Below are 21,941 nucleotides of genomic sequence, written 5' to 3'. Positions count from 1 at the left end.
GCAAAACAACAAAAAAGGGAGGAAGGGAAAAAGCTTTTCAATTGATACAAAGCTTTCTTTACCTTTGGGTTTTGACTTACTGTACTAATGCATTATTATGGACTAGTACCTGACAAAAAAAAAAAAAAAAAAAAAAAAAAAAAACCACACACACACACACTCTTGGCACCATACAGAGAAATAACAGGTTTAAATGGATTGTTCTGCTAACCACATCTGAAATTTCTCTCTTAAATGATTCATCTACCCCTGGCTAAGCAAATGTTCTCTTAATGAAACAAGGAATTGGGCTCAGAAATCAGCAACTTTTGCTTGCATTTCTTCTCTTAGCAAGTTTCTCAGGCAAAATTAGTAAAGATAGAAAATATCCACTCTAGAAAATCCTGTTTTTAACTTACTCCTTCATCTAGTTTGTGCTTTGAGTTGTGCTGTGGTCCTTATTTAGAATGATGTTTATGATTTCACCCTCATGTTCTTTCATATGATCCAACAGATTTTCCTTGTTGGTAGACTCAAACCCACAAATGCAGCAGCAGAAGAGAAGAACACAGTATTCTGTGCCAAGATGGGGCAGAGTGGAGTTCTTTTCTAAGCTGCACGAGGTATTCATCAAGTTAGGTTTTTCATTTTCATCAGAACCTGAAATTTCATTAGCAGTTTGGTTCATAGACTCTGTAAAAGACACCAAGTTGTCTGAACTTCCTAGTATAGGTACTGTACTTTCATCAGTGCCTTCTAATAAGTTTTTTTCAGGAAGCTGTCCTTGAAACCTAAAGTAACAGAAATAAAAATAAAAAATGAAACAAATTCAAAACACACTTTCTTGTTGCTTCTTGATAGAAATTTTTCTTTGAATCAGAGTTGGATCCTTTGAAAATTCTAGATGATAAGGCTTTAAAGTAAAACTGACATACCTGCTGCTTTGTGAAATTGCATCATTAATAGCCTTGTTCACTTGTTCATAATTATAATTTTGGTCACTTGCATGTTTCCACATGTGGGACTTTAGGGAGGGAGGATGACTACATACATATCCACAAAGAGAACATCTAAGAAAAAAAGTAGAGAAGGAAAAAGAGAAGCATATAGAAATAAAGTTTTATGATTTCAGTAATTCCCTATTTCTTCCAAAAGGATCAGGGAAAAAAAAAGCTTGCTTTCCTTTCCTACTATACAGTGGGAAAATTCTGCTTATTCATTTCAGGACAGTAACACCACAATATTTGTTTTGTACTACTATAATGAAACATGTCAGTCCCCCTCTCCCTCCTTTTGTTAAGTTTCATACCTACTTATATTAGTTTGCAAAGTTTCTTTCTGAATTGTACACTGTTAAAAGGTTCAGAGAATTTTTAAGCTTAGCTTTTTTGACTTCTTAAATAATTAAAATCCTATCTGTTTGGTTTGCTGAAACTGTTTAAATACTGCAAAAATGCAATGGTACTCGTAGCTGCAGGAACGGGGAGTATGTCTATGTGGTATCTTGCAGGCTGGTAGTGTGGCACTCTGCTGTTGTTCTGAACCAAGCAGATGCTGTATGAGTATGAACAGCACTGATAAATGAACTAATAAAGTCTTTCTTGGTGTAGCCTATATTAGTTTATTTGAGGATAATGATTTGTCTAAAGAGTTTTCTATCAACTTGGGGTACTGTAAGAATAAATTTCCTATCTCCCTGTAAAATCTTACATAGTTATATGATGTCTTGTTCTTCAACTTAGCTTCAATTTCATGCACAGAATTCAGAAAAAAATAACATCTGAAATAATCCTAATTGTTAAACAATCTTTCATCTTTTCAGGAAAAGCACTGTTTGAGAAATGCTTTACAAGTTTTAAATGTAAAGCAATTTTTTGTCCCATTAAATTTAATTTACATTCCTAGTATTTAGCATATAGGTCTTCATGTATGTGATCCTAATTATCTCTTGTAGAAACAAGAAAGATTTTAGCGTATACTTCAGTAAATTAAACACAACCAAGAATGTTTAATAAATGTAATACTTTGGTATTTCTTTCTCTCATTTTCCCAATACTCCAATCCCTCTTTCTAAAAAAGCTGCAAATTCATACTACTGAGATGTAAACTGAATAGAAAATGCATTTTTTGCCAAGGTCTGATAAAGCTGAATAGAAATGTTTGTTCCTCCTGTAGTATGTGGCTGGATGGGTCAAAAACCTTGAAAAAGAAACTCTATTTGCATACAGATGTATATTTATGGCCATAAATAACTGAAAACTGATCAAATCCCATAGGACTTTTTTTCATACATGAATATACAAAAGTAGAGATTTTTAAAAGCATTTTCCAATTATTATAATAAAAACATATAAAAGTATATTCTAATTATTAGTCTTCTCAGTATGAAGCATGAAGAGTGATAGTGTACAGTATCACTCCAAAGCTGAACAGTATTCATGCTAAAGATGAGGTTGCTCCTGCTACTTTGGAACTGTTCAGTTTTTCAAATTGCATGGAGTTTGACTAATTTTTTTTTTTTTTTTTTGAAATCCAAAGTTACCTAGTTCTAATAAAATATAACTAGGGATCTTTCTCAGTTTATTTCATTCTTTAGCAAGAGCAAAATGGTTTTCTGCACAAGCAGAGTGGTCTTCTGATATGTTACATTATGATGAATCTGTTAAAATAACTACTATAACTAGTTGTTTTAATAGGTCATTAATTAAGTCTTTACTAAGTTGTTTTAGTTGGTTTAATTTTTTTAACATTTTTAATTAAAACTTTTTCAGAACGGAGACTTAGAAACTACAAAAAACAGTCTTAAATGCCAGAATTCAGTAAGGCTTCACCACTGCTTCTAAAGATATTGAGATCTAGGACTTAATGCCTGGCAAATAATCTCATAAAAGAAACTATTTCGACTCCGCAGAAGATTGTGGAGAGTAGGAGAAATCTGATACATTATGTGAAGGCATGGTACATTACCTTGCTTATGTAGCAAGATAATCCTATTCTGCTGGCGAACAGTATGTCCTTCTAGCTCACTTGTCTCTATTACTTGATTTGGAATGTACTATTCTATTTTTTCCTCCTCCTTCTAACTTGAAGCCTTATAAAGAGAATGGTTGCTTTCAAATGTATGCAAGTTCACCCTCAGATTGAGAATTTTAATATATTTAATAAGGCTGTTATAAAATGCCATCATTTTTAATCAGAAATAAAAACACCTTATAATTCCTTTTATGGATAAAATTAGGCCAAAATGATTTTCTGCATAACAAAAGTCATTAAACAATCCTAATTCTATTCAATATGCACATGTATTCCAGTAGTCTTTTGGTATATGTCTATGATGGTATATAGTTTTTCTACATTGCTAACACAGCTTGGTCAGTGGGTTGATAACATAATGAAGGAAGCAACAATTCACTGTTTGTTTTCATCCACCTTTAATTAAGTCTTGTTTTCTGAAATACATTAATTCACTTGGCTAATTTACTAACCAGATTTACTTTGCTGAGGACAATATCATGGGCTTAATGCCACTGACTACTTTAGACTGGCATGTAGTTCAAATCAAAGACACAGAAATTCAACAACTTTTAGTCTGATGCACTTATTTTAGGATCATCATACCTAATACAGTGTAAGTTAAACAAAATGATATGAAGGGAAATATATAAATTGAAATGGGAGGGCAGAATGGAAGTGAACACAGTTTACTACGTTGCTCAGTCTTCTATAGTTTGTCCTTTTTTTTTTTTAAGTAGTGTTTTTAAAAGAAACATCAATTAAAAACTATGGAACTAGGAGAATACCCATTCCTAACCAAAGTCTGAATTTGCTGCATAGTTACAGTATATGCAAGACATTTTCAGAGAAATTATTTTTCCATTGAGTTTTGTATTTTAGTAGTGGATTTCTTTCATTTCTATAGCATGATTTGCCCTACTGATTGACCTATGCTGAATTATTAAACTATATTATTCACGTGTATCCTAAATTGGTCTACTGAGGAAATAATTATCTTGCAGCTTTTTGATAGAGTACTTCCTAGGGATACAGGGGCCAAAGTTTGGAGGTTTGCAGTAATCTTGGGTAATACTAATTGTACTTAGTGATAGTGTGTGAAGTATGACAGCAGAGCATACAGAACTTAGTGCTGCTTCCTAGCAGCACTATTAGGGAAAAAATGCAGTGTAAGGACTTTGAAGTTACAGAATCAGATTTTTTTGAGACGAAACCTCATATGTGAATGTACTTTATCTGAATTATTCCTGTTCCCTTTAAAAATGCTCAGATTCTCACTGATTTTTTTTTCCTTTCCATGCTTTTATTTTTTGTTGCAAATTTCTAGTAAACAACTATTCATTTTTATGCCAACTTTTCCTGATATATATTTATATGTGTGTGTGTGTATATATATTTATATATAATATATAGATATATATAAAAATAAGTGTGTGTGTGTATATATATATATATATATATATATATATATATATAAAACAAACCATATCAATGGACAGACTACCACTTAAACATAATAACCCTTCATACTAATTCTTATGTAGGGCATTGCAGTGCAAATATGGATTCTAACTAGTGTGTGTACACAAAGGCTGTGCCTAGACTAGGATACTAGAGATACCAGAGAACATTCCTCAGTGATGGAATTTAAAAATCTGTAATACTAAATTGTTAGAGATGCCCCAGTGTGGCTTTGGCACATGCATTCCCTCAAACAGTTCCAGGCATCTTTGGTAATTAACATGGTTCAAAATCACTTGCAATAGGCAGTTTATATGCAACCATCCCATTTTGGAAAGAAAAGGTTGAATACTCTATCAGAAGAAGGTCATAGACCTGTTTAATTTACTAGCATAAACATCATCTAGGAATGCCATATCAAATCTCTCTCCCTTTCCAACAACAACAAAAAAAGTCACTGGAACAAAGAATGAATCTAGGAGGAGAAAGAATAGAATCTGAATTCTGCTTTATTTCATAACATAAAAAAAATCATTACTATCACAACTTTTTGCCAAAGTAGAACTGTTACATACTTGTACTGTTCCATTAGCTGCACTGCCTGATGCTCCTGGGGATGGCGCCTCATATGGCATTTCAAGCTATTCATATTTGTGGTGGCAAAGTCGCATACTCGACATCTAGAGAGACAAAAACAGGTAAACTAATCTGATAATTAACTGCCAAAATTATGCCACTAATAAAAATCGAGGAGAATAAAAAGGTATCTGGAAAGACTGCAAGGAAGACTAACAACATTTACAGATGTCCAGGTGGTAACATTAACTTTCAGTTTTTGGACTATGAGGGTTTTTGTGCCCACAATACCCTTCTACTTTTGAGCAAGAATCACTAAGCATATGGACCATGTTCTGTCTTGAAATTCATCCTGTGCACCTTTACTGAAGCTGGCACATCACTGAGACATCTGGGTGCTCTTGAAGCAGTCATGATACAAGTTGTTTTATTTTATGCAAAAGCAGACTATGATCATAAGAGCTATAGGGATGTGGTGCATTACATAGTGGATCTTGTTCTTCAAGAATACAAGTTCTGCTTAATGCAACGGCAGTATTTCTCATGACACTTTAAGTGCCAAACTATTGGTAATAAAACTTCTACATGTCAGAGCGTTATAGCTCAAATAGAAGTCAGGGACAAGATCAACAAATTAAGATTCAAGTGCCAGTAAGACAATAATGTATCACACTGTCTAAATGTTTATTTTTTTGACTTCACAGCATTTTGTATTAAAAAAGATAAATAAATCAGCTTGGATCTAGATCTAGGTCCCTGGATTTAGATCTCAAAGTATTACACAAAATACTATGCTATGCATAAATAGCAATATACTACCCAGTAAGTTTCCTATACATAACATATAAAAAACATATCAAATGGTAGCCATCAAGCTCAGCTAAAACTTTGCATATTTATCAAGACTTTAGTTGTTTTATTTTGAAATAAAATATTCAGTATTTTACTAAGTTTGGACTACAGTGTGAAAAAGTTGGAGAATGCAGGATAGTTGATTTGAGATTACTAATACTATGTTTTTAAAAGGGTTTAATTGTGCAGTATTAAAATATATAAAGCTACCAAATCTACCAAAATAGATAATTTTAGCCATAGATACATAATAATTGGAAGCTATACAGTTTAATTTGCAGCATTTTTTGTCAAACAAATAATAGATGTTTACAGGTAGAAATATAGCTGCAATATAGTAGTTTGCTATGTGGTCCTGTGAAAGGCTTAAAGACTACATGTTTCAGAGGAAGAAATACTGCAAGTACTGGATCTTTATTTTTGTTAGGCTGTGGCCTGAGTATTCTGTCTGTTCTACAGATATGTGCAAGGATCCCATGAAAAGTTAGTAAGGAAAGCAAGCCAGATGAGTAGACTTAAATTTATTATGCGGCAATCTATACCTCCAACTGAAATTTCTCATGTGTTCCTAAATCAAATAGGCTGGCTAACACCCTCTCAAGACAGCTACCAAAACCAAGATGTTTTACAGTATCTGTTCTTCCAGACCCAATAAGCAACAAATGATGGCAATGGGGAAGATTCTGAGGAGGAAAAAAAAATCTATTTTTATTCCACAGTTGTGCTCTGAGCACATATATTATAATTTAATAGATAATATATATTATAATGTAATGTTTTATACAATATATATAGTACCCAGGATGCCATATAAATAATATATTAACACATATTAATATTCAGCATTAATATGTAGTATTAGTATATAATACTAATATGTAACATATATCAAACATATCACTATAATGCACAAAATCAAAATACAGCGTATCTTGTGGGGCTTTTTAGTCAAAAGGGAAAGTCTCCTTTTAAGTGCAAGGTTTCAAGCTTGTAAGACGTGTTTCCAGAGTTTGTACTAAAAAGACAGAAGGGTATTAGCTCCAAAAATTTTACTAACTTAGATCTATTCTTTAGCCACTAGAGAGGGACAGAGATCTACCCTGCATAAGAACAGATTGAATTTGAAAGAATTTTGCAGAAAAAATAGAAATATGCAATCATGCAATAGAAAAATGCATGATTTAATGATTATTTTTTCCTCTGAGGACCTGAACAGTAGTATTACAACCAATTTTAGATATCAGAATTTTTATATAAATCTATATAATGTCTTTGAAGGAGATCTTACAAAATTTGTTCCTAAATGAGTGTGTTAATATTGATACAGGCGACTAAGGCAAGACAAAGAGCAGAATTTTGCCACACCCTGTAGGAGCCAATACATCATGGATATTGACTACTCATCCTTCCTCCACTAAGGAGTATGAACACATTTGCTTGCCCTGCTGCTTTAAAACAAACTGTTAAAAGTAGCAATATGATAATGGAGAACACCTTGCAATAAAGCAAACCCAAAATGAACTTAGTGTGCAAGGGGTTTGCTAAATATGTTGTTATTATCCACCAAAGATCAGTATTACAGTGTAATTATTTCCCCTTCTACATCTGGATGCTTCAAACTGAAAACAAGCCATGGACTGCTATAGCTAAAGATGCATCCTGGAAAAGTCAGCAAATCTTAATTATGTAGTTTGAACTGATCAGCAAGCACGACCCTTTCAATTTTGCAGTGCCTTGCAGAAAAATTATGCAACCGGCATTCTTTAACAATATCTTCAAAACTGCAAGAGCAAGGAAGTAACCTTGTTAAAACAAGCTGACCAAGAGCCTACCATTAGTCAGCAATAAGTGGGACACTTACCTATATGGCTTATCAGAGTTATGAATTCGTCTGTGATTTCGTACACCAACATAAGTTGTACTTGTGTAGTCACAAACATCACATCTATACAGTTTTTGAACTGAAGCCTTATTTCCTATACGAAACAAAATGTATAACTTTAAAGAGATGCATTCATCATTTTAAGAGAAGTTCAGAAGATAATTTCAGCCTACAGTTTCAATTATGAAACATGAATTAGCATTTGAAAATGATACTTTAGTATCTGAAGCAAACTGGCAATGGACATAGAGATAATAAAAGTTCATTTACCATACTGTTCTGCATTCTCCCTGCCATTTACTGGAATTACTAAAATTTTAGGGAAGTGCATTCTCTCTCACCATCCGGTTGCTTCCCTTTTTGGGTTACTGTGGTCAGGTAAAAATCCCATGTTACAGTATAAGGTCCTACATGAGGAACCCAGGTCTTTCTCTGCTTTGCAGAATCAAATCAAAGGAAAAGATGGGCAAGAGAGGAGGCATCTGACAGAGGAGAAGTTTCTAATTGGCAAACATAGAAAAGAAAAACAAAAGGCTTCCTGAAGCATTCAAATCCTCTTTATCATCCAGATACTCACAACCACTTTCAGAAGGATCTGAGATGATAAAAAAAAAAAACAAAAAAACAAAACAAAACAAAAAAAAAAAAAAAAAACTGACTAGATATATTAAGAAATAATTTGGAACTTCTCCAAATTGCTAAAAAGCAATTGCAACAGAAATCATTTTTTCTTTCCAAAATGAAAGAGACTCTTGAAAAATTAATGGTTGCAGAGACAAAGGCTAATGACTAATTTAACGTAGGAAAATGTGTGCCTGCAAGTACACACTTTGAATATTTTGGGATGTGACTGGGTAGGCTTTAAAAGCTCTAACTCCTGCACCCTCACTGATGAAGGGATCTGGTTTGGGTTAAAAATACTAATATTTGGAAGGAGAGATGGTATTTTTAATGTAGGTCATTCTTCTGCTCTAGCCTATCATGCAGCCTTCATGCACTCCCAAATGAGGGAATAGCAGAAAGAAGGACAGATTGGGGCTGCTTAAATCGGCACTACTGCCAAAAGAAACATTAAACTAAGACTTAAGGTTTTTTCTTTCTGCATCTGCATTCTACTTCTTCACTAGCCTAAGTTATTAAAATTCTACTTTTCTTTTTCCACATGTAAGGAAGGTGTTCAAGTTCACTCTACCTTTACACCGAATTCTTACTAGCTGACTGAATGGCCAAGCCATGACTCTCAGTAACGTATGTGGGCTTTGAAGAAACTGATAGAGGTCCTTGCAGAGTTTCTCAGATGGGAAAAGATCATTGCTAAAGCATAGGCCAAAACCGAAATAAATATACAATTCAACAAATTATGTATGGGAGACAAAGTAAAGCTCAAATCTTGCAGGAATAGGCTTCAGCAACTCTTCATGCTCGTATGAAGTACAACTCCAGTACAAAAAAGTTAGTTTGTGTTGTGAGGGGTTTTAGTACTGCTAGAATGCACCAGAGCATCCTAGGAAGAACAGAGAAAGGGGTATCAGCTGGCTGTTTTTTTTTTTTTTTTTTTTTTTTGGTAGGTATTGCCTTAAAACTCTTGATAATATTAACAAGTGATCTCCCTCCCAGCCCTCTCAGCTACTTCCCAAACAAAAATAACCCCTCTCCCTGCAGAATAAAAGTTCTGATTTCCCAGATTTGACCCCTGTATTCTGAATCCTGAAGAGCAATTCTGTTAAAGGCTTGCCAAGGTCAGGAGCACTGAAGGTCCGTGTCAAGCTTAGAGGATAGCCTGCCACTGTTAGGACTGCATAGTTTGAAAGGAAATACAAGCTTGAACTTTGAAATAAGAGACTGTTCAAAAAGACAGAAAGCAGACTTTTTTGACATATCTCTGCCTAGGTCCAAATACCACAAAGTTCTTGCCAGTGTGGAGTAACAAAAACTGACTGAAACCCTCTCCTTCATCACGTGTGTGCCCATTTTTGTAGCAAAAGAAAGAAAAGATGAAAGAAGCAAATCAAATTCAGGAGGAAATGTAGCATTTATCTTAAACAGAAGTTGCATCTCCTGAATCCAAAAAAACGAACATTTTTTATAAAGATTATTTTGTTCTGGAGTTTCCTCCTGATGATGTTGGGCTCTAATAACCGAGACTGAATCTTTTCATTATCAAAGTAAAAATTAATGTTTGTAGTAGAACTCTGTTTTAAGCAGATATTTTGAAGTTCAACTTTTCACTTCAATCTTATTCTACCACTGGGCACTGAATTATATCAAAATGTTTTATATATATTATTTTGAGGGATACAGTTACTTAAATAGTAAGTAAAAATTAACACTATTTAAATTTTCACTCTAAAAAATCAGCATTCTTGGCTCAAGATGCAAAGTAATTAATTAGTGCTGGAGCTTTAGGCTGATATTACCAGAGGTTTATCCTGAAGAATATCTCATATGCACTTATATTATCATATAAAATAAAATGACAATCTGAATACAAAGAAAGTCTAAAAATGAATAATTCTGTGTGCAAAGATAACAGAAAAAATATTTTACACTCTCTAAAACAGCGAATTGCTCACTGTGTTGGCATTTTTTAAAAACAAATTAATACAAAAGTAATACATAATATGCACTCTTTGCAATTCAGCCTTAAACTTCTTAAAACAAAATATATCAGAATTTTTCCTACTATGTGCGTATATAGAATTTTTTGAACAGTAACACATTTTAAAAAGCAATTTGATAACAAATTATCAAAACATGACACTTACAGACTTAAGAATTTATATTTCTAGAATTATGCTTCTATGAATACACATTTATGCAGAAGACCTCAGATGAATACAGACACTTACTGGGCTGCAGATCTATACTAGAGCGGGGTGTGTGAAGGCTGGGCTATTGCATGCTCTACTTGAATGGTTCTTTCATCTTAATTCTGCAGCTTTAGAATAAACTTGTTTTCAAATGTATTTTTTGTTAAGAATTTGGTATTTTATTGGGCAGGCAGCTTAAAACAAAAAATATCTAATGAGATTCTGAAAGCATTACGCAAACATATCTATTGCATAGTTACAAGTGGCTAACCAACCAGTAGCACACACTTAGGAACTATTATACCAATCACTACTTTATTCTTTCAGCAAAATGCACAAAAGTTGTAATACATCATATCCTCTCTGGCTATAGTGAAACAGCAGTTGTTCTTTTCCCACACTCCCCAAAAGGCTTATTTCCCCTGGTTGTGGGGGCTTTTTAGCTTTCTGGATTGATGGTATCAGTCTCTTAAAAGTAAACAGGGAAATGAGAGATCTTTATTCTAGCAGCAGTAACAGGTGCTCCTATAATGCTGCTTATTACACTATTCCTTCATTATTAGACATTTACAATCTAATCATATTCAGTGTCATAATGCTCCCTTTTAATTTATTGTACAACCATGATGAATAAAGAGACTTTTAGGACTAACTATTTCATAAACAAGAAATGAAACTGTTCCAGCTCAGGCATTTTTCACATAAACAGATGCTATGCCATAAACTTCTTTGCTTTGTGTTGCTTTATAGGGATGACATCTGTTTGACAAGAGATAGCTGTACTGCAGTAGTGTCACAATTTGATTATAAATTGGTTCTGAAATAATTAAAGCATTCCAAAGTATAAGTTAATAGAAGTTTAAAGGGAGAACTATTTTCATTCAAGCTGTATTACTAAATTTGATGTGGAGTAAAAATTCAATTAACATGCATGGTTATAACATTTTTATAAGATAATAATGAACAAAAGTTATTCTAAAAAAATCACTTAATTAATCAGGCAGATTTTGCAAGCAGGAGTTCCTCTTTCATGGAAGTCAGAAGATTGGTACCTAAACTCTAAAACTACTCTTTTAAAAAGTAGCATTTTCAAAAGCAGCTAGCCATCTTGATTTTCAGTCACCTTAATGAGACTTAAGCTCAAAAGATACAGTATTTTGAAAGTCCGACATATTTCAAATGTCTCAAAGTACATGTTCCCTTTGAGGAATTTATCATTTCCTTTATTGTTTCCCTTAAGTCACCTTTAAAAATCTTAGTTTAAAACATTACAGACATTGTCAGCAGTAATAGTCAGAGCTGTGCTTACAGACATTTGTAACTAGCTAAACTAACAATGTTTTACTTCCTATTGCTTCATTAAAACATTTAAGCTATTGCTTTTAAAGAAAAAAGATTATACTTAGTAACTTTCTCACTACCAGTAGTCCTTCCCCAGCCTTTTTTCTGCCTCCCCTTGAGTCCTCAGAAGGCCTATGGCTGTTTGAAGCTTACGTCTTATGTATGTATGAAGGTCTACAAACTAGTTTCCTGAATTTTGTAAATCTAAATGCTGTCTGCATTGATGAGCGCAAAAGGAGCTTGGAGAAGTCATTTTATCTGAGGTTGGTGAGATAACTATTAATTTTCCATCTAGTACACTGAAAGCCAAAGTAGAGGCAGCACGAGCTAACAGAACAGAAGTAAGGAGTTAAGCATCTCATCTTATCCTGATGTGTATTTTGCTTTGGAGAACTCGTTAATGGTTCAAGCCGTCCATCCTTACTCATGCTGGTTATACCTTTTTTCAGTTTTAGGTTATACCTGAAATTAGTGCAACAAGTAGTTGCACTTATTTCAATGATTACTTTTACACTCAATTATCAACTGTAGAGATGAGAGTAGAACCAACAAATTGCAATCTAACTACTACATTACAGTACACATTTTACTATCTGAACAAACAAGAGATCATAAGACAAGAAAGAGCTATGTGCATAAAATGGGAAATATTTCAGCCCACAGTTATTCAGAGGTACTCTAAAACTGCAAAGTATTAAAAATTACAATGTTCCCTTCAGAATAAATGTACTGTAAATAATTTCAGAAACTTTAACTCACCAGAGAAGAGGATGCACACAAGTTGCAATAATAAATATTGGGGTTCCAGGACAGTCACAGCATTTTAAGACCACATTTTCCCTAAACTTCAAAATGTGGCTATTTTTCACGATTTTAACACATCAAGTTAAAAAAAACCAAACTATTAAATTATAAGCAAATAGACGATTAAACAATAACTTAGAAAATGTGTATCTTCTACTATTCTGGCAACAATTACAGGTATAGGTTGCTTTTTTGAAGCCCTTACATTTGCCTCTCTAGGTCTAAAATGAATGACTCATTTTGGACCTTACAAAATTAAATAGTAATTTCTAAACATGGAATGCAAAATTGTATTGTATTTATATGGTGATAGCAAACTACGTTACCACAGTGAATTAAAAAAAAAATAACACTAAGGCTTTCTTTTATTTATACTAGGCAATTCAGAGAACATTGTAGCTAGTAAATGAAGGGAAAAAAGGTTTTCTCTTAAAAATAAAAGAAATAAAGAGTAATACTTGATACCACTTATTATCTGCAGGTATTTAAAATTTTGTTTTTCAAAAAGAAGAAATCCAAGATATAATTGGGCAAAAAATGTTTTATATACCAACAAATGCCAATAAGGTATCTTGAAACTGCGAATTATAGAAAGTTTTGCAAACTGAAAAGAACACACAGTTAGGTTAAAAACAGGCATGAAAATGTTCGGCCTAAAAGAGACTTTAAAAATAGTAAGCCTACAAATACAGCAACAGAAGTAATTTTGTAAGTAAGCTGTAATTTTAAGTTAAAATATATACAGTACCTTCTCTTTCATCTACTTCATTGGAAACTATTAGTTTGTTAGATGTAGCTGTTGAAAAGATATCTGGAAGACTGTGTTGCTCTCTCTCATGATTTCGCAGTTGGCTCTGAAAAAAGAATTCCTTATGCTTAAACATGTAATGCAAACACACAGTGGTCACTTCAGATACTACAATAATTCACAAAATTATTACTCAAATTTTTGTGACAACTATTATAAAACATACATTACTATACATACAGATTATCACTCAATTAATTTTACTACAAAGAGAATGGATTAAACTACATTTTAATAACGTAACAAAGGACTGATGAGAGTGATTAAGAGATGAGATTTGTGTTAATATAAAAAATTATTGTTCACTGGAAAAGTGACTATGTTTATTACATATTCATTTTTTTCAAACTAGGACCTAACAGTAGGACATATGGGAAAACCTGCACTGCCATTGCCTATGATGGTTTCAGTTGTAATACCAGATACTGATGCTATCTATTGTATTTTCACAAGTAAAACGAGCATATTTGAGCATATAGGAATGTACTCATAGGCAGTAATGTTAAAAATGGAAACCATAAAACTGAGAGCAGTACAGTATTCTGCTCTTGTATGTAATCTTTCAGATCTAAGGTCTGCAGAATGTCCAGCCAACAAAGCAATGGAGGAAGAAATAAAAGAACTTCTATTTCAAAGATTCTCACATATTGCCCCCAAATGCCACTATTACTCTTGCACACACAACTAGTGGGCATGTTTGAGCATTCTTTTGAAGTTTCAATTTTAAAGTTCTCCAATGCTTCCATTTCTTCATTGAGTTACTACAGATTGGTAGAACAACAGGATATTAATATGTCCATACGATGGTTCTCAAGAGAAATAACTTCTGTGAAGAAGCAAGCTTATTTCAGTGGGTAAGTCAGAATAATTATGGCAAATTATATATTTGGAATGTGCTGTAGGCAATAGTCTCCAACTATAATGACAATGAAGCCAAGGTGTCAGACTGAATTAAGTTAGAAAGAGGCATCACTAGTTATGAAAAAGTAACAAACTGGTTATTTAGCTGCTATAAACAGACATAGGAAATAACTTTACCTTATAATGAAAGGATTCTTCACATTGCTTGCACTGATACATTCTGGTTTTGCAGTGGTTGATCATGTGGCTCTCTAGATCCTTACTATTGTCAGCAATATGTTCACAGATAGGACACTGATACGGTTGCCTCTGACGATGGACTCTCAAGTGTTGTTTTATGTAGCCCTTATTACCACTACTGTAATGGCAGAGGCGACAGCGGTAGGGTCGATCTACATTAGGTATATATTCCACTAGGTTACTTCCTGGAATATTTGCATCAATTGCATTTTGGCATTGTGCGTTGTCTTGTAATTCTTTCAAAATGTCATCATCGGAAGCATTCTGATCTGTCCTCTCCTTCAGTTTTTCAATGACAGTCAGTAGTGACATACTAATGCCCATTTTAATTGGTGCTTCCGATAACTCTGGCCTTTCTTTGTCTATCTCCACTATTGCACAGTCACTTTGGTTTAAGCTACTAAGCTCTCCTGAAGTATTCTTAAGTGAGGATACGACTTTAGAATGAGCTGCATACGGCCCATCAGCGTCTCTCTGCCCTGTATCTGCATCTACACAGTCTTCCCCAGTGAAAGTCCTAAAGCTAGACTTTGTTAGTTCTGCAGCTCTGATAGGCATTGTAACAAGAGCTTCTGCAGCTAATGAGTGTAGCCGTAAAGACTCTGAGTTTGTCCTTCTTCGTACAGGAGGAGCATTTTCATCAGTTGCTATGGTTTTATTAGAGCTTAATTCATTATCTTTCTTCTCAGTATTATTCCATCCTATTATCACCTCTTGAATTTCATCTGAACGATAAACTTCAGGTCCTCCACAGATAACATGGGACCCCTCCGAGATTAATTTTTTTTCTGTTTCAATGTCAGTGTTCATCAAGAAAGGCTTTTGTAAGACACTTTCTTCAGCACTTGGCAAACGCTCTACTATTACATTAACATGACCCTTTTTATTTGGACTACAATTAATGATTTTCTGTGCTGATGAAAGTAGACTGTCAGTTATCAAATTATCCTGTTCTGCATCTGATACAGTCTCTTCTAAAACTTCTGTAGTAGGAGAGTGTGCTATTGACTGATTTAGCACCTCTTCCTCCTTTACATTTGCTCCTACTGGCGATTTACATGACATTTGCTCAGAATTGCAAATCTGTAGTTGAAGAGAATGTTCACTATGGATATCTAGCTCATTGTTTTCCAGTGAAAGAACAACTGCATCCATACTGTGAGGTGTATGAGTTACAACAGTTTCTGACAAATTTGTAGTTTCATTTTCTTCTTCAAAGATAGGATAGGAACAATCAACTTCGCCTGCATGTTTCCAAGCATGTGTTTTCAACATTCTTTGCTGACCACAGGTGTATCGACAAATTAAGCATCGGTATATGCCATACTGCTCGTAAGTATACCATTTTCTCCTACCCATTTCAGCCACATGAGTAGACTGAGTTACATCTTTGCCTTCCAGATTTCCTGTCTTATCAGTCCCTGATTTGACGCTTCCTTCCACTGGCCCTTGCAAAAATGAACTTGAGACATTTACACATTGCTGTGCTTTTGTCTGGATGCTATTTTTACTGTCATTCTCATGGTGATTCTGGAAGTGAGATTCAAGCTCCTCTTGATTTTTAGAAGCAAAATGACATTCTGAGCACATTAATATCACTTCATTTTTCTGCCCATGTTGTTTTATATGTTCTTGTAATGTTAAGAGAGATGGTGATAGAAACTTACATAGACTACACTGGTAGCATGTCACTTTTTTTTTGCTTTGTGGAAGACAGTCAGTCACATAATATTCTGCTTGCAACTCCTCAGTCTTTTTAGTACCAATAACAGATAGCTCTATTGTTTTAGCTGGGATTTCACAAAGATTTTCTGTGTCAAAGGACTGCACAGAAGCACTAGGATGGGAACGCTTTTTCCCTATTAAAAGGCATCTCTGTGACTTTTCACTTTCAACTATTTTGCTTAGCTTCTGAATAACATGAATTAGTGGATCAGTTTTACATTTTCTCTCATCTTCGCTGTTTTGCAGTGTTGGACCAATGACTGCTTCAGAAATCAGTACCGTTTCCTCTTCTCCAATATTTGGCATCAATACTGCAACACTGCTTCCTTCTTCCATAATATCTAGGAGCAAATGTTTAATAAAATATTAAAATATATACATACACAACAAAAAACCCCATGATCTAGTACAATTTATATTTATCTTTCTACGGAACGCAGAAGCCTAAAGCCACCAACTTTATAAAAACTTTCGGAATGAGAAAATAAATAGCCAAAGATTTTGAGGACATTTAGTGGACAGCACAGATGCTATGCAATACATCTGCACAGAGTATTTGACAGCCTGTAACTGCATGTCTCTAAGTTGTATAATGGCAAGATAATTATTTTTCAAGTACAGGCTAATTAGAGTTGTTACAAATAATGTCTATTTCTTTAACAGGACCACACATTTTAGTGTTAGACACTTAAATATGCCAATCAGTAGTAACTGGCATATTTAAATTTAAAAGCCAGGATATGATATTAAAAACGTGTTCCTAACATACTTATTCTGATACATTGATGTCAGAGGTGAATATAAATTTGCAACAATATAATTTAAAAACCATAAGCAAAATCCTTCCTTGGGAAGTTAGAAAAACAAAAAGTAGTTCTGGTATTCACTTGCATTTGTCATTTTGCTATGACTATATTAAAGACAATTCAAATGTTAAGTCATACTTTTTGTAAATGTTGTTTCATAGAAAACCTACTAACTGTAGCTTTTGCTAGAATTCCTTAATTATAGGGGAAAAAAAAATCAATTGGTACTTAAGTTCTGAAGAGTAGCTTTTTTTTTGTTTTGAAGGAAAAAATATTTCCAGAAGCTAAAGGCAGTAACTATTTCCACTTGTACTTCTTTTAAATATATCTCATCATGAACCACAGGGAATAACACGGTAGTGTTGGAAGTTAAATTAGAAGCCAATTCATATAAGTTTACACAAAAACATATTTTGTGATGTGAGCAAGGCTTGGGGAGTGGAGAATGAGGCAAAAAAAAAAAAAATCTTACAGTGGAATTTACTTCTAAAACATGTCTGAAAATAACCTATTGAGGTCCCACAAAATACATAATTTAGAACATAGAGAGATGCCAGATATTTCTTTTACCAATCATGCGTGGGTATTTATCATGAGTTTTTTCAATTTTTTTTTTTTTTTTTTTTTTTTGGCAAGAAAGAGCTGCATGCCAACCAAGAACTTCCTTAAGATCCTTAAGGATCTTTCTACTTATGCATTTAATATACAACTGTAATATAAAAAAAGGGGAACATATTTGTAGATAATTCTGTCTATTATTATGTTGTCTTTGACATATGAAGAGGAATAAAAAGCAACACAGGCCTTACTCTGTCAGTAAGTAATACATTGAATAAACACGAGAGCAAGTATTAATTTCCACCCCAACTTTTTTGAAGTAGATTTAGGCACAAGCTGTATCTCTTCACATAGTGGTAGCAGGTCTAAGCTCACTCTTCCTGCACTCCAAGCCAGTCAGATGCAGGCTGGTCCAGTCCATCAACACACCGGCTGCTGTTAGCGCATGCCAGTTTACTTGGCCTCTTAGCACCCATCATCCATGTATATGTGTCAAAGAGACAAGTGAAGCAGAGGAATCTGTTGCCAAAGGTGAGACTTTGTAGAAGTGTTGTGTAATCAAATGTAAAAATTGTTTTAGAATTTTTAGTCTGAAATACATTACAAGAGATACAATGTCAGGGAAATATTTACTATAATGCTGGGAGATTTTATGTGATTGCACATTGTTATCACAAGAAAAAGGGACTTATTTGCTGAGGCTGTAGTTAAGGGTATAAATGAAGTATCTTCCAGCTATATATTCTGAACTCCACATAGTCACACTTACTGGAACTTAAATACAAAACTATAAGAAATTCCTTTATTGTATAGAAAGGCAGTGCAAATGTTATGGCTCTGCAACAAATCTAATCTATTACTGAAGACAAAATACAATTGCTGTATTTACCCTAGCATAGTAAAGAAGCAGACTGTCGTCTTGTTATTTAATTATTACAGCTAATGAAGTTTGCCTTACATGTCCTTTCTTCATATTGTATTTTTTTTTTTATATATACTAGTCTGAGAATCCATGGAACTACAGTTGTGTGGTAATATGTTTTTCCTCATCTTTTGATGATGAACATAATCTCTAGCTTGACATACTTTCCTTAACACATAGTTTCTTTGATCCATCAAAAAAGGAAAAACATACAATAACCCGTAATTGTTTCACATTGAGAAATAAGTATTTCTACCAATAAAAATCAGGTTGTGACAAGATCTCTGTATTGAAAGAGAATCAAGACTTGTGTCTACTTTAAACAAATTCTTTAAAGCTGCAAAAGTATTTGAGCAGTTGTCCCCGTCTGTCTAGTACACAAGACCTTTAAATCAGGTTAAAAGGTATTAAAATTAAGTGCAACTTCACCAATGACCACTTTCTTCCCTCTTGTGGCTTTGGTAGAGCTAATCAGAATTAAATTTAAGCACAGACAACATTTGCAGGATAAGACCCTTCGAACATTTTCCACTGTCATTTAGTAAGATGAAAGTCTTGCATATAGTTGAAAATAGTTCATGACACACAGAAAACGGTACAAATTTAGCCAGTGATTGAACAGAGCACTGCTTACACTTTCTAGGCATTTGTCGTACAAATTTACCATCCTTAAGGCAGCTAGAATTCAAAAACGTAAGTCATACTTTTGGTCTAAAGAAAAATTCTGAGCAGAAATATTGAAAGTGCCTTTTTATACGCCATTCAGGTTATCTACACGGTTCCTTTGAATTATAAAGTCACAATAACTGTTGGAAGAACTCAGATTTACACTGAGGAGTATATATTTGGAACATGTCATTGAAATAGTAGTTCCAAATATGAATGGGTTTGCTCAAATTGGACAGATGCAACTGGGAAGTGAATGTTAAGAATTGTTACCATCTTATCTATTACAGAAGCATCAGAACTATCAATGTAATCAGTATCATGCACACTTCATGTGGTCAGGTAAAGTCTTTCAATTTGAAAAATGCAGCACTGTTTGTCAAGTCTGAATTCTTAACAGAGATGTCTCTTCAGTGCTATTATTTTCAACATTAGTTTGAAAAAATATTTAATTGGAAATGGCTAAGATCTAATTCAAATTTGAAAAATTAATAAAAGAAAAATAAAAACCCAAGCCAAATGGATGCATGGTAGCTAGAAAACTAAACAAGTTAAGGTGTTACGCCTTTAACTGGATCTATGTAAGCAGATTAATAATGATCAATACTACACACTTAGACAGCAGCTCAAACTGGAAGAAATAGAAATTAAAAAACAAATGTCTTTTAAAACAAAAGATATCATTTGATATAAGAGTATACCAAATAGCCAGTTTATTTAATTCAAGTTCAGTATTGCCTTATTAAAAGGAATCAATATGGTATCCAGAGAATTACTGTTAAATCAAAAAAATCCAAGTATTTACATTTTGAACATAGAAAGTAGATATCTTAATGTGGATTTGGTACTTCAGTTTCTGTGATGTTTGGCAGAGTGTACTAAATGACCAACTCTAATCTATGCGGCTAGGAAAAAAATTACATCCCTTTAATATTTTATCTGCAAACCATGGAAATATCTTGCATTATACATTCTTTAATGTAAATGAAGCAATGGTAATCAGGTGACAACAATAGTATAGTTAGTAGTGACTTGCCTTCTATTCAACAAAACTTCCATTGAGTTATTTCAGTTATTTATTGTTTGAGAACCATCCAATTTATTTATACAAAAACACTCCGTTGTTTCACGCGGGCTATAATATGTTTAAGAACCATTATGAGAAGTAACCAAGTGTTTTTCTTTATCCCCCAAACAAGTTTTACATTACATGTAATCCTCAAAGAATAGCATCTACTTGAAACATGAGTTAAGGAAAGTTACGAGACCCCGGTGCTCCTTCAGGCTGTAGCAGCCATTGTAGAAGCGTCATTAGCACCGTTAAAGAGGCAAGTGTGCTCCCTGCCTCCTTCATCCGAGCAGCAGCACGCACGCACCGCGAGGACCCGAGACAGACGGTAAGGGAGAGGCGCTGCCACCTGGCGCTGCCGGGACGCGCCCGGCGCGCAGCGCGCCCCGCGGCGCCCACGCGCGGCACCCGCGGCTGCGGCGAGCTCCCGGCGGCGCGACGGCGGCTCGGCGCTCGCCCTCCAGGCGCTGCCGGGACGCGCTCCGGCCGCGGTCCCCGTGCGGACGGCGCCGGTCCCATGCCCGGGACCCCCAGGCGCGGTCCGCGCCGCGCCGCGCGGGGCTCCGCGGGTGAGGCGCGGGGGGCCGCGCCGCGCCGCGCCGCTCGGCTGGCGCTGGCGCTGCGGGGCATCGCGGCCGTTGCCGGTCCCCAGCGCCGGGGCCGGGCAGCCGCGCCCTGCCCCTCGGGCGCGCCGTGCCGTGCCGCGCCGTGCCGGGCGCGGGTGCCGGGCCGGGCCGGGCCGGGCCCGCCGCGGAGCAGCGCGGGCGGGGGGGGGGGGGGGGGGGAGGGGGGTGGTGCGCGGTGGGGGAGGGGCTCCGCGGAGCGCAGCGCCCCGCGGCTCCGCACATGGGCTGCGCCGCGGGGCCCGCCCGCCCGCCGCGCGCCTACCTGCCGGCCGCCGAGGCGACCGGGCCACGCCGCCGCTCGCGCCGGCCTCGCCGAGGGGCTTTTTTGGCTTTTTTTCCTTTTAAATCTCTCTTTCTCTCTTTTTTTTTCTTTCCCCCCTCTCACCCCGGCCACCGCTTCAAGATGGCGACGATGGAGACTGGATCACGTGACACGCGGGGCGGGTCAGGTGACCGGCGGGCAGAACGTGCCGCCTTCCCGCCGCCGCCGCCTCCCGCTCGTTGCCTCGGAGACGGGCGCGGGCCGGCGGCGCCCGCCCGCCCCGAGCGCGGAGCTGCCCCGAGCGCGGGGCTCGCTGTGGGGTGGGTGGCGCGCGCGGCCGCTCGCGCCCAGGCGCGCTCCTGCCGCCGCGGGGCGCGCTCAGCACCCGGCCCTGCCCCTCTCCTGACAGGCCGGGCCGCGCCGAGCCGGGCCGCGCCCCCGCCGCGCTTGTCCTCGCCTGCCGCGCGGCCCTGGGCAGGTGCCCCGGCCCCTCTCGGAGGCCCTGTCCGGGGTAGGGGCTCTGCCGGTAATGTCGCCCTCTTAGCTTAAATTTCACCCGGCACCGATACCGACAGCAGTGCAGTCGCTCGTGCCAGCAGCGTTGCCGCTCTTGGTGATTTTAGTGTAAGTCTCCCCATGCGTGGTGGCAGTCTTTGAGGCTCAGCTCCTGTTCTCCAGTGA

The 21,941-nt window shown here is 36.3% G+C and overlaps 1 protein-coding gene across 2 annotated transcripts; it reads right to left on the bottom strand.

Annotated features, from left to right (window-relative positions):
• Positions 1-150: 150 nt before the first annotated feature.
• ZNF507 (zinc finger protein 507) lies at positions 151-21,399 on the bottom strand. Of its 2 annotated transcripts, XM_062586485.1 has the most exons (7): positions 21,261-21,399; positions 14,564-16,692; positions 13,466-13,571; positions 7,742-7,856; positions 5,028-5,132; positions 915-1,049; positions 151-770 (listed from the first exon to the last, which is right to left on the bottom strand). In XM_062586485.1, the coding sequence occupies exons 2-7, from the start codon at positions 16,685-16,687 to the stop codon at positions 407-409; spliced, it is 2,949 nt and encodes a 982-aa protein (XP_062442469.1). In that variant the 5' UTR covers positions 16,688-16,692; positions 21,261-21,399; the 3' UTR covers positions 151-406. The 2 variants fall into 2 exon arrangements, with proteins under 2 accessions (XP_062442469.1, XP_062442470.1); XM_062586486.1 differs by lacking the exon at positions 915-1,049.
• Positions 21,400-21,941: the final 542 nt, after the last annotated feature.

This window comes from Rhea pennata, chromosome 13, assembly GCF_028389875.1.
Source record: "Rhea pennata isolate bPtePen1 chromosome 13, bPtePen1.pri, whole genome shotgun sequence".
In the NCBI taxonomy this organism is placed as follows: Eukaryota; Metazoa; Chordata; class Aves; order Rheiformes; family Rheidae; genus Rhea; species Rhea pennata.
Note: the sequence above shows the minus strand (reverse complement) of the source record. Positions and strands in the feature narration are given on the sequence as shown.